The following is a 13,198-nucleotide window of genomic DNA, read 5'->3' on the forward strand; positions in this document are numbered from 1 at the left end:
CATGATCTCATATGAGGAAGTGTTGCTGACTAATTGATACAGAAGAAACTTGAGCATCATGGATCATTGATTTTTATCAAGTTTATTTCCATTTTAATCATTATTATGCTTCATAGAAACACCAGTTTGATGCAAGTATGAAATTATCAGCAGTCCCTGCTCAAACATTTATCAAGGAAAAAAAAAAGACTCCTTTCCACATGGTATAATGATGCGAATAGCAGTCCCCTAGGCGCAGGACTCAATGAAACTCTTCTGCAAAATAGATGGCTGCATCCACGTTTTTAACCGTTCGGTATTTCAGTGGGCTCCATTCTTCATATTTAGTTGGTAGCAGTCTCTAATAATTTCAGGCAATGTATATGATAAATTTCAATTGAAATTAATTTGATCTTTGAGCAGTTAGAATTTTGGCTGATCTGTGTTCTGGTATTCTATCTGGAATCTCGCATTGTGGGATGTTTTCACTCAATTTAAAAAAAAATAACATCACCAAAATGTTAAGCTATTCAAAGAGCAAGGTTTAAAAATGTAAATAGGAGTTGTTCTCCCTCAGAGGATAGGTACATTGCATGATTTGGTGCCAAGCTTTATAGATAAGGATGGCATAAGTTCAAGTTTTTATTTGCACTGGAGGAATGGTGTTAGGCAGGATTAAAGGCCATTTCTGCATTACTGCACCCAATATGTCACAAAGCTATGTGCTTTCTTTCCACCTGTGGTGAAGTCAACCTGTTGATGTGATATCAGTCTTTCATAACAGGCTTAAAGATATTACCATACTGCATTTGTGGGAGATGTGCTCTGGAATCATACCAGATCCATGTACTTTCCAGGGATCTCTGCATGATGGCTTCTGATTCCTTAGAATTTGTGTTTGAGCAGGGGAGCTGTGACAATTTGATTTAATTTTTAAACATTTAGCCTGGCTAAGAAAACACATGAATCAGTTGCAGCATTTCATGCTTTTACTCCAAAATATTTGAACTGGTGAGAAGGTTAGTATGATTTAATTCCTCATTTAACTTAGATTTTTAATTTCTGCCAACTTCATAAATTCTGTATAGTTGCAATGTTTGCACAAAAGATACACTTGTGACCTCAATTTCGCAAGCTATCAATCTTTTACATAGATTTGGTTTCACTACTGGTAGGAAGAATAGCTGTAGCCTTTTCTGCTACCTGCCCCAAACCACCTTCAAGGAATGTTAGTCTCAATAAGAAGCAAGAAAAACACTTACTCAAGTTTCACATCTATTATAATTCCTGCACTCTGACAGTTTGTTATTAAATGCAGTATGCTGTGTGAAGCAAGAATGGATTTGGCCTCAAACCTGTAGGATATTTGCAGCCCCGTTCCAGGAGACCCAGCTATCCAAGGGGCTGCTAAAATATATCTCTAATCTTTCATCAGGTAATTAGACTGTCAGAATAGGGCAGGTCTTAACTTGCATTTACATAACGCCTTCTGTGTAGTAGAAATTCTTGAGGCCCTTAACAGGAGTATTCTATCTGACATTGGGCTGCATGAGGAGGCATCAGCAGGTGACCATATGCTTGATCAGAGAGAGGTTTTCAGGAGCATTTTAAAGGAGGAGATCGATTTGGAGAGGTGGTGGGGTTTATGGATGGAATTCCAGAGTTCAGGACTGAGACAGCTAAAAGTACGGCCATAAAGGTGGTGCCAAGGGAATGTTAGAGAGCCACACAAAGATGGAGGTGGAGGAACGCAGACTTCAGTGACGATTGTAATCATAGAATCCTATAGTGCAGAAGGAGGCCTTTCGGCCCATCGAGCCTGCACCAACCACAATCCCACCCAAGCCCTGTCCCCATTGCCCCATGCATTTACCTTAGCTAATCCCCCTGACATTAAGGGGCAATTTAGCATGGCCAATCCACCTAACCCGCACATCTTTGGACTGTGGGAGGAAAATGGAGCCCCCAGAGGAAACTCATGCAGACACAGGGAGAATATGCAAACTCCACACAGACAGTGACCCAAGGCGGGAATTGAACCCGGGTCCTAGCCGCTGTGAGGCAGCACTGTGCCACCGTGCCGCCCACGTAATGCTGGAGGAGGTTATACAGTTGAGAAGGGTGAAGGCATAGAGCCATTTGAGCATTAGGATGAGAATTTTAAATTTGAGGAATTAGAACATAGAACACTACAGCGCAGTACAGGCCCTTCGGCCCTCGATGTTGCGCCAACCGTGGAACCAATCTAAAGCCCATCTGACCTACACTATTCCAATATCATCCATATGTTTATCCAATAACCATTTGAATGCTCTTAATGTTGAATAGTCCACTACTGCTGCAGGCAGGGCATTCCACGCTCTTACTACTCTCTGAGTAAAGAACCTACCTCTAACATCTGTCTTATATCTCTCACCCCTCAATTTAAAGCTATGTCCCCTCGTACTAGCCATCACCATCCGAGGAAAAAGTCTCTCACTATCCACCCTATCTAATCCTCTGATCATCTTGTATGCCTCTATTAAGTCACCTCTTAACCACCTTCTTTCTAACGAAAACAACCTCAAGTCCCTCAGCCTTTCCTCATAAGACCTTCCCACCATACCAGGCAACATCCTGGTAAATCTCCTCTGCACCCTTTCCAACACTTCCACATCTTTCCTATAATACGGCGACCAGAACTGTACACAATACTCCAAATGCGGCCGCACCAGAGTTTTGTACAGTTGCAGCATGACCTCCTGGCTCCGAAACTCAATCCCTCTACCAATAAAAGCAAACACACCGTACGCCTTCTTAACAACCCTATCAACTTGGGTGCCAACTTTCAGGGATCTATGCACATGGACACCCAGATCCCTCTGTTCATTCACACTACCAAGTATCTTACCATTAGCCCAGTACTCTGTATTCCTGTTACTCCTTCCAAAGTGAATCACCTCGAACTTTTCCGCATTAAACTCCATTTGCCACTCTCAGCCCAACTCTGCAGCATATCTATGTCCCTCTGTAACCTGCCACTTCCCTCCGCACCGTCTACAACTCCACCGACTTTAGTGTCATCCGCAAATTTACTAATCCGTCCTTCCACGCCCTCATCCAGGTCATTAATAAAAATGACAAACAGCAGTGGCCCCAAAACAGATCCTTGCGGTACACCACTAGTAACTGAACTCCAGGATGAATATTTCCCATCAACCACCACCCTCTGTTTTCTTACAGCTAGCCAATTCCTGATCCAAACCACTAAATCACCCTCAATCCCATGTGCCCGTATATTCTGCAAAAGCTTACCATGGGGAACCTTATCAAACGCTTTGCTGAAATCCATATACACCACATCAACCGTTTTACCCTCATCCACCTCTTTGGTCACCTTCTCAAAGAACTCAATAAGGTTTGTGAGGCACGACCTACCCTTCACAAAACCGTGCTGACTATCCCTAATCAAATTATTCCTTTCTAGGTGATTATAAATCCTATCTCTTATCCTTTCCAATACTTTGCCCACAACAGAAGTAATGCTCACCGGTCTATAATTACCAGGGTTGTCCCTACTCCCCTTCTTGAACAAGGGGACAACATTTGCTATCCTCCATTTTTCTGGCACTGTTCCTGTAGACAATGACGACACAAAGATCAAAGCCAAAGGCTCTGCAATCTCCTCTCTAGCCTCCCAGAGAATCCTAGTATAAATCCCATCCGGCCCAGGGGACTTATCTATTTTTACCCTTTCCAGAATTGCTAACACCTCCTCCTTATGAACATCAATCCCATCCAGTCCAACATTGGTGGATTGGGAGCCAATCTTTGTTGCTAATCACATGATAGCTGAACAGGACCTTTACAGGTTGGGATGCGTCAGCAAAGCTTTGGATGAACTCAAGATTTATGTAGAGTAGAAGCTGGGCAGCCAGCAAGGAAAGCAATAGGGTGGTGTTGAGATAAAATCTTGTATGAGGGTTTCAACAACGGCTAGACTCAGGAAAGATTGGAAATGGATGTTATGATATTGTAAACTTGTTCAATAAGTGAATATCTTGGGTTGCTCCTTCTCAGTTTACTTCAATCCCCCTCCAGGTTGTGCTTCTTATATTGTGGTACAGTTTCATATCTGAAGTGACCCTTGCTCTTTTATCCAAGTGGCCTATCTTTGATCTTGGGTGTTGTGTTAGGTTCTGGAGATGTTGTGATATTGCAGCTGAAGTAGAAGAAAGGTTCATCATTTTGTGTGGACTTTGCAGCAGCAGTCAGTGGTGAACCAACTCTTAATCAAGATCCTTTCTGGTCAAGAATCCCAACAGGTGTAAACCTTTGCCTTTGAAGGGTGCAATGGTTTAGAGATAATGTTTCCACATCAGAGCTGTATGAACAAGGATGGTCCAGTTTCACTGTGCAATCTTGCTAAATTAGTAAATCTCAGTTTGGGTAGAAGCAGAAGTGATATAGTCGGCAGCAGCAATTATTCTTGTCTGCCTGTTTAGTGTATATATATTTATAAATGTGTGCAGACGTGATATCACTGGGATTGTGGCAGTTGATGTAATTTTAGATTTGTCTGGTCTCAAATAATGGGAATATCAGGTCCCAATCTATTTAATTGTCATATGTATCTGCATCCTTTGAAGGATTACAGGCGAGAGCGTTACCAGGTCAGTTTACTTCTGGACGAGGCGTTCTTCATTCCAGCATTGATAGCAGTCGCCTTCCAGTCCATGTCCTTTTCTAGACGTTCATGGCTCTAATTCTGGATTTAGTACTGCATTTTGCTAATTATCGATTCCAACAGCTTTATACATCTTTTTCTGCTGGTTGGATGCATCTGATTTGGCCTCTGGATTGTGGTTCTAATAACATAATTGCTATGCTACCATTTTCTTGTAAAGAAGGCAATAAGCGTACAAAAACACAAAATACTGGAAAATCTCAGCAGGCCTGACGGCATCTGTTGGGAGAGAATAGAGCTAATGTTTTGAGTCGAGATGACTGTTCGTCAGAGCTTGTAACGAGCATGCAGATAGGTTCAAATTCTTGGCTTGTGCTGGTCGTCTTGATCTCAGCCACGGCAGCAATTACAATATTAGAACTTGCTGCAGCATGTTTGGGTTAGGGTTTAGCTCCACTTGGATGGGGTACTGCACAGAAATATCAGCAGGAGCTGACCTTCAGAAAAAGAAATGGAGAGATGAGAAAACTTCATCGAAGGAAAAAAGCAAGTGACCAGCAATTTGTTGTTTTAGGGCAGGGCAGAAAATAATTGTGTAAGAGAGTGAGCTGCAATTGTTTAATCCAAATGTAAATAGGAACGCAGCTTTGCTGCTATCGTTTTTCACCAATGAGAATTCTGAGAATCCTGCTTACAGGGCAGTAGACATAAAACTATACTCAACAAGCATCAAGAAATTCAAAGTTCATTATTGATCATCTTGTTCTTAAAGTTCAGCTAATTACCATTTAAAAACTACACCTGGACTTTTGAAGTAATGCAGTAAAAGCAATGCAGGAGGGAGATGAAGATCTGGGCATGAAAAAGAGAGATTATGGTAATGGCAGTGAAACCGCATGTGAGATAATGAGCTTCACAATGTGAACAATAAACAGTTAAACTGAGAGCTGAAGCAATCTTCCCCCTCAGAAGGTGTAGCAACTGAGAAGTTTCCCCGTAGGCCATATAAAGATGGAGTCCTTTAAGTCACCACCATGTGCAGCTGTACAGAATAATTTAAAGGGGCTACACATTTAAACAAATTGCCCACATACCCTCTAATTTTTCCAGAGAGTAAGTTGGCCATTGGTGCTTGTGTATGATTTATTCAGCTGGCACAGGCATGATAGGTTGACTGGCCTCCTTGGCTGTACATTTTCTTTGTTTCTATGTTAACTGGACCAGCCACACACACAATATGGTAACAAGAGCAGCCCAGAAGCTGGATATTTTGCAGTGACTGACTTGCCTCCTGATTCCCCAGAGCTTTTCCACTGTTTACAAGACCGAAGTCAGCAGTATGGTGGAATGCTCTCCACTTGCCTGGGTGAATATGGCGCCGACAAGATACTCAGTGCCATCTGAGACAAAAGAACCCACGTGATAGGCACCCAACCGACTACTTTCAACATGTATTCCCTCCACCGACATCGCTGCATTGTGTGCCACCTATAAGATGCACTGCAGCAACTTGCAAGGCTTTTTTGACATCGAAACCCACACCTTTACAATCTAGAATGACAAGAGCAGCAGGGATGTGGTAACACCACCACTTGGAATTTGCCCCCTCTCACTATCCTGTCTTGAAAATATGTTGCTATTGGATCAAGTTCCTGGAAATCCCTCCCTAACAGCACTGAGAGTGCATTCGCCCTAGAAACTGCACTGGTTCATGAAGGTGGCTCACCACCACCTCCACAAGGGAGTTAGTGATGCACAATAGCAACACCCACATCCTGGGAATGAATAAAAGATTATATATACTCATTTGTATGCACTCCATTCTGTCTTGAAGCACCCAATTTTTCCATGGCTTCTCGCTTACTACTATAAATGGCTTCATTGTCCCTTTGTGACGCTTCTCCATAATTTCTACCTGCAGAAAGTCAATAGGTGAATTGCTTTGCTTTAGTGCTGCTACCTGAGGATTTGTACTTGTACGAATGCAGTCCTCCCAATTCCCATGTTGTTGTTAGTTTTGCTGAGTCTTATTAAAACTGCTCCACTAAAGTTAGAATTTTTTACATGATTTTTGTGGTTGTAATTTGCTACAGCCTGATTGTGCTGACTAAAATTCAATGGAGAAAATGCTTTTAATTCAACTGCAAAAGGTTGACTCAAATGCATTTGGTGTTAAATTCCTGAGTTAGTACTTTATCTGAAGTGCGTGTTCAGTTTCTGAGACGGTAATAAGAATTTAAAGGTGGAGGCTGAGATGTTGCTGATACAATTATAGATTTCATGGCTGTTTGACATTGTGCTGTGATCTTTTCAGAAGAGCAGATTTAATGAGTGCATTTTTTCCCCCTTGTTTGGTTAAGGATCATGCTTCAATTGGCCTGTTGATTTGTTTGAAATGCTCTTTATGCATTGTTCAATCTTGGCTAATATAGTTTTCTGCAGGCCTATTTAAACCATACTGGAGGTTTGCGCCGGTATTGTGATTGACTTTGAGAAACATTTGTGGTTAGAAATCAAAACTTGGTTGTTTTTACAATCCACAACATCGTTTGAATCTCTGGAAAAGTGGCAAATGTCTACATATTTAAAATCTAGGTGCAATTTCTAGACCAAATAATAGTATGAGTGATTACTCGAGTGTAATGGTGCCTTGTACTTAGACTTGTTCTGCAGAAAATGCCACCTGCGGCAAACTGTGGAGAGGATGTGACTGCTGCTTGTGACTCAGAACAGGACGTTCAGCAAGTCCAAGTCTTGAAATGGTTTTGCAAATTTGTCAGAATAGTTTTGAGCAAAATTCAATTGGTAATGCTGCGAAACAGCTGCTGAGTCCTGCATATGAAATAGGTTAAGGAAAATGCACAGAGTTAAACTTGAGAAACTGCACGTTGTTTTGCATGTGTAAGCAAGTCTTGACTATATTTCTTTCCCTCGGGCATGAATCTAGGTTTAAGATTTCCTTTCAGAGTCTTGTGGTTGATGCTGCTTTCTCGCTGCAACAATGGCAGCAGTTGTGTAAGCTAGTGCAGTTTTTGGAGTTGGATCTTAATTTGTTTAAATTGATTATTTCAAAGTTTATATATGGCTATTTAGTACACATAGACAAAGCAGTTTACCACAGGCTTCCTGATTTTGGTATTCATAGCAACTATGCCACAATTCAGTATAAGATTTTATTCTGTGACCTAGTCTACTGATTTGTATCAGTTCACAGCAAACATTATGAATTGCCAGCTGCAGTATATTTAATTGGGACATAGGCTTATAACTTTACTTTTCATTAACTACATTATCAGTTTACTAAGCAATGTTTTGTTATATATGTAGTAGCTAGGCTGATCTCCAGGTAACCAGCGGTGACTTCTTCTGCTCCCACCTGGCTTTCATGTAGTTGCTTGAAATGTTTGCTTCATACTTTTCCACATATATAAAATAAATAAGATTATTGGGAAACATATTGTGTGGATTTTGATTAATCCTCATAGTCCATGGGCATGGTTCAGTCTGCATTGGTACTTTTTCCTGATGAAAGATTCCGCTGAAGTTTGTTTGGAAAGGGAATATAATGGGATTTATGGATGAAATTACTTTGTGGGACAGGAAATGAATTAGATAACTACAGCTATGCCTCAGGACAGTTATTATCCATTACATTTTTCAATTTGGCTCAATCCAGGGCTCAACTTAAAGAGCACGGAATGTCCTAAATAATTATGTTTATCTAAATGATCCACTTTTTCTGTTGGGATCAAGATTCAGTCGCACACCTGGAACAGATCATGTGTGCGTCATTGCTGTAGTACAGGCCATAGCACGTTTAGCATTCCAGAGATTGTGTTCACTGCTCAATCAGTTTTTAAGTTGCTTTTGAAGCCTCAAATGCAAAGTTTTTTGACAGACAACGTATTGCCACTTATTGTAATCTGAACCATTAGATGCAGTACTCTGATATGCGAGTCTATCCTTGTGGCATCCTTATAGCTTATGTTTTTTGACAATGCTGGGAGCAGAAGTAGCAATTTTGTGGTGTGTGTACAAAATATGCTATATTTCTATAATATGCAGTGAAATAATGCCAATATTTCAGGCCGTGATTCTGTACAATAATTTTGTGGTATCATTGCCTATTTTTTGACTCCTATCATAACAAAAATAACTGAAAATTAAATAATTTTTTACAAAAGAATTGTTTATTTTCCTTCCAAAATGTATTACATAGTCATACTTTGTTTTAATTGGGATTTGCGATCTTTATCTCCTTCTGCTAACCTATCTTATCCTCCTAAAGTCTTTGCAGTCTTTAGTTGGCCTGAGATTTTCTATCTTTATCAGCACAGTTTGATATTGTGCTTCCTATGCCCAGTGCTGAATCATCTGTTTATACTTTAAGCAAAATGGACCCAGCACTTATTCCTAAGGTATACCATTTTTGACTCTTCAAATTAAGCAACAGCCAGTGATACTTTGCTTCCTGTCAGTTAACCAACTTTTTATCCACGCCGTTGCATTTTTTTATATGCTTCCTGTATGATGTCACCATTCCTGTAACAACCTTTAAAATAGATATGAATTTCCCAGTGACCGATTTGAAGGATCACATAAATTAAGTTTTAAGACTTCTACTGTAACAAACACACTAAAATCAATGTAGACTAAACACTATTTAGTTGGCCACTGATGTACAGAAAAAGTAACTTCCTAACACAACTGAAACATCCATGCCATGTTTATTCATTATACTGCACTCTCTGCAGAGATGCTGCATTGTGATTAAAGGCCAAAGCTGGTCTCACCTTTTAACAGGGTCTCTTCTCCCTGTTTCACCAGGGTGAATCTTCAAAAATCCTTTTAAACAAAGACCCCTTCATTCAACTCTTTGAGCATAATCAAATGGGGATTTCCTGTTGCAAGGTGCCCTCTGATGATTCTGTGGTCTTTAACTCCTTGTTCCCTCAAACAGAAGTTACGTCCTCATCAGTCTTCCACTAGGTGATTAACCGAAAGGCAGTCTTTTCCTTCTGCTGGTAAAGCAGCCACTGTTTATGGGTCGTCTTCTCAAAACCTTTGGTCTGACAGCCTCTTGAGAGCCAGGGCAGCAATAAGGCCAGTGCTATCTTTTTTATGTCCAGGTGTTAACTTGTCCAGGTGCTTTTCGTAGGCTTTGATCTGGGCCCTGTCCCCATGGCAACCAGCTCACATGGGCTTGTCTCTGGGCAGACTCAGTATGAGGTCACATAGACATGTTTCGGGCAAATCCTTTGGGAGGTCCCATTTTTTCCTCCTCCGCCCTCCAAACTACACCATTTCATCTTGAATTAAAACGTAACTGTCTTATAAAGGCCATTTGTAACAAGAATATCTTATTGAACTCCTTCTGAAATTATATTTATACTTTAAAAAATATATATTCTTGGGATATAGAAGTTGCTAGCAAGGCCAGCATTTATTGCCCATCTCGCGTTGCCTTTGTGTAGTTGGTGGTGGGGGCTGCATTCTGGAGTCCAGGCGATCAAGGTGCTCGCACAATGATATTGGGTATTGAGATCCAGGACTTTGACCTTGCAATTATATAGGAACAGTAATATATGTCCAGGTCTGGATGGTGTGTGATTTAAAGGGGAACTTGAAGGTGCTGATGTTCCCATGCACGTGTTGCCCTTGTCCTCCTGGGCAATTGAAGCCGCAGATATGGGAGGTGCTGTGGAAGAAGACTTGATAAATTGTTCCAGTATATGCTATACATGGTACACACTGCAGCCATGATGCGCCATTGATGGAGGGAATGGACTTGGATCTTTATGCTTTGTGTGGGCTATCGATTAAGTAGACTGCTTTGTTTTGGATGGTGTTAACATTCTCGCATGCAGTTGCTGCACCCATCGAGGCAAGTGGAAAATGTTCCACTGCACTTTGGATTTGTACCTTGAGTGTGCTGGAGTGGCTTTGTGGAGTCAGAAAGTGGATCATTCATCCACAGTATTTACTCCACCTATTGCATTTCCTTTATCTGTATCATTTACATCTTCTAAAAAATATCTGCCAAACATTTTGCCCAAGACAAATCCATGGGGACACTAAATGCTCTCTTGATGTCAGATTAGACATTTGAAGAGCTTGGCCACATCTGACATTCTTGTCTGTCGTCACCCAGTTTAATCTTATCTCCCTACTTTTGTGTTGCATTTCTCACTACATAATTATGGATTGTCTACATTTCTATGACCATGGCCACAGATATGGCAAGAGAGAAATTAAAATCATTCAAAGCATTTATGATCCTTTCTGCCCTTGAAGTATTGAATTAGTATTTTAATATTAGTCATACTGAAATAGTATCAATTCAGTCGTGTTTCTGTGATTTTTATTTTTATTATTCATTCATGGAATGTGAGCTGGCCAGCATTTGTTGCCCATCTATAATTGCCCTCGAAAAGATGGTGAGCTGTCTTCTTGAACTGCTGCAGTCCCTGCAGTGTGTTTGCACTGACGGTGCTGTCAAGGAGGAAGTTCCAGCTTTTCACCTTGTGATATTGAAGGAGCATTATATTGATTAGTTAAGAATAATTACGAATATTTGATTGTATTGAGAGCTATAAGGATAGGTACAGGTGATAGCAGAACAATCTACAAAAATGTTATGAAAATGGATGATCTATCTGTGGAATGGAATTGTTCAGAATTTACAATTAGGTTTGTAAGCCTTGAATAACCTGCAATTTTACCTTTTGATATCCATGGAGAAATTTTGGACCTCTGTCTTAAGAGTTTTGCTTATGGTTAGTTGCCCCACTGTAGCAGATTGTTTTATTGATTCGTGGGACATGGGCGTCACTGGCTGGCCAGTATTTATTGCCCATCCCTAGTTTCCGAGGGCAGTTGAGAGTCAACCACATTGCTGTGGCTCTGGAGTCGCATGTAGGCCAGACCAGGTAAGGACGGCAGATTTCCTTCCCTAAAAGACATTTGTGAACCAGATGGGTTTTTCCAACAATTGACAATGATTTCATGGTCATCAGTGGATTCTTAATTCCAGATATTTTTTATTGAATTCAAATTCCACCATCTGCTGTGCTAGGATTTGAATCTGGATCCCCAGAACCTTAGTTGAGTTTCTAAATGAAGAGTCCAGCGATAATACCACTAGGCCATTGAGCAGGCTTGGACAGTTTGAACTTGGTGGGCAAATAATTGTTTTTCTTTTGTTCCATATTTTGCAGCATAAATGCAGATTTCAATATCATTGACATTATCTCATCCTTTTCCCTAGACTGAACAACAACTGGATTGTGCCTTGGATTTGATGAGGCGCCTTCCTCCTCAGCAAATTGAGAAGAACCTCAGTGATCTGATTGATTTGGTAAGTACTGTTTGAAAATATCGACCACTTGATTTGGGCTTAGTAATGCCAGTTCCTACCATGTGCGCCTTGCACAGCCAGCAAATAGTCAATGTTAAATAAGAAAGAAGAACTTCAGATGCGGGTGAAATAAAAACAGATACACAACAGGTCTGTCAGCATCTCTGGTTGGGGGCGGGGAGGTGGGGGAAGGGGAAGAACGGCAAGTTATGACAGGTAACTTTGGATCTGGATTCTTCATTCTATTTTTAAAGGTATTGACTAACCTGTGTGTTTCTGTTTTGTATGCCAAAATAAACTTGCCAGATTTGGCAGCCATAATAAAATCTAATCTGCTGCATGTTTACTTGTGTTCCAACATTTTGTGCAGTATTTTTATTTATAAGCAGCTTTATTGCAACGCTTATTCAAACTTTTATTTTCTAGAAATTGGTATATTTAACCTGGTGTCATCACATTCACTGTAATTTGTTTAAACAGTAATCCAGTTTTCCAAACATCAGATTAGAACAATCTTGCTTTCTCCTGCCTAATTGCCACTATAATGTCCAACTGCTTGATTTCCAAACATGATACTGAGTCAAGAGTTCTGTTTTCACACTTGATATGATCAGAAACTAATTGTAGCACTGGAGCTAGATGCCATCATTAATTGGTCAGTGATGCAGAAATAACCTTTTCCTGTTTTGAGTCCTCCATTTTTAATTTCATTTTATTCTGCAGTGGTTTATGTTGGTATTAATATTCAACTCATTTTCATTTAGGGTGCCTTAAAATATTTTCTTTTGTTTGCTCGCCACTGGATTGAATTGTATCTGTTGTGAAATCCTTGTTTTTCTTAATCATTGTACATGTATCAACTTTTCAAAGGTTCCGTTTCATTTTAAAGGGCTTTACAAGAACAGTTATGAAAACCCATTCATCTGTGTTTCATCAAGTTGTAACTTCAGGATAAAATAACCCAAATACTTTTGATTTTTCATATCTAGGATAATCTGTCATCTTCATGCACATTATTTCAAAGGTAATTTCAACCCAGAAAAATGACCCTCCTCCACTTGGCTCTGTGCCAGATCTTTGCTTTTGTTGGAATCTTTATACTTTTTCTCCTGTTATCAGTAGCTGTGCGACTACTGTAGTCCTGCTACAGTCAATAGCCCTGTGTGACTATTGTAGTCCAGAGAGGCACAGTGGTT

The 13,198-nt window shown here is 40.4% G+C and overlaps 1 protein-coding gene across 2 annotated transcripts in view; it reads left to right on the top strand.

Moving 5' to 3' along the window:
• Positions 1-13,198, top strand: part of capzb (capping actin protein of muscle Z-line subunit beta) — a 110,261-nt gene that overhangs the window by 13,869 nt on the left and 83,194 nt on the right. For both annotated transcript variants that reach the window (XM_078238935.1, XM_078238936.1), the window contains exon 2: positions 11,913-12,002. In XM_078238935.1, the coding sequence (XP_078095061.1) occupies positions 11,913-12,002 (90 nt within the window). The remainder of the gene's footprint in view (positions 1-11,912; positions 12,003-13,198) is intronic.

The sequence above is a fragment of the Mustelus asterias genome, chromosome 22 (genome assembly GCF_964213995.1).
Source record: "Mustelus asterias chromosome 22, sMusAst1.hap1.1, whole genome shotgun sequence".
Taxonomy (NCBI): domain Eukaryota; kingdom Metazoa; phylum Chordata; class Chondrichthyes; order Carcharhiniformes; family Triakidae; genus Mustelus; species Mustelus asterias.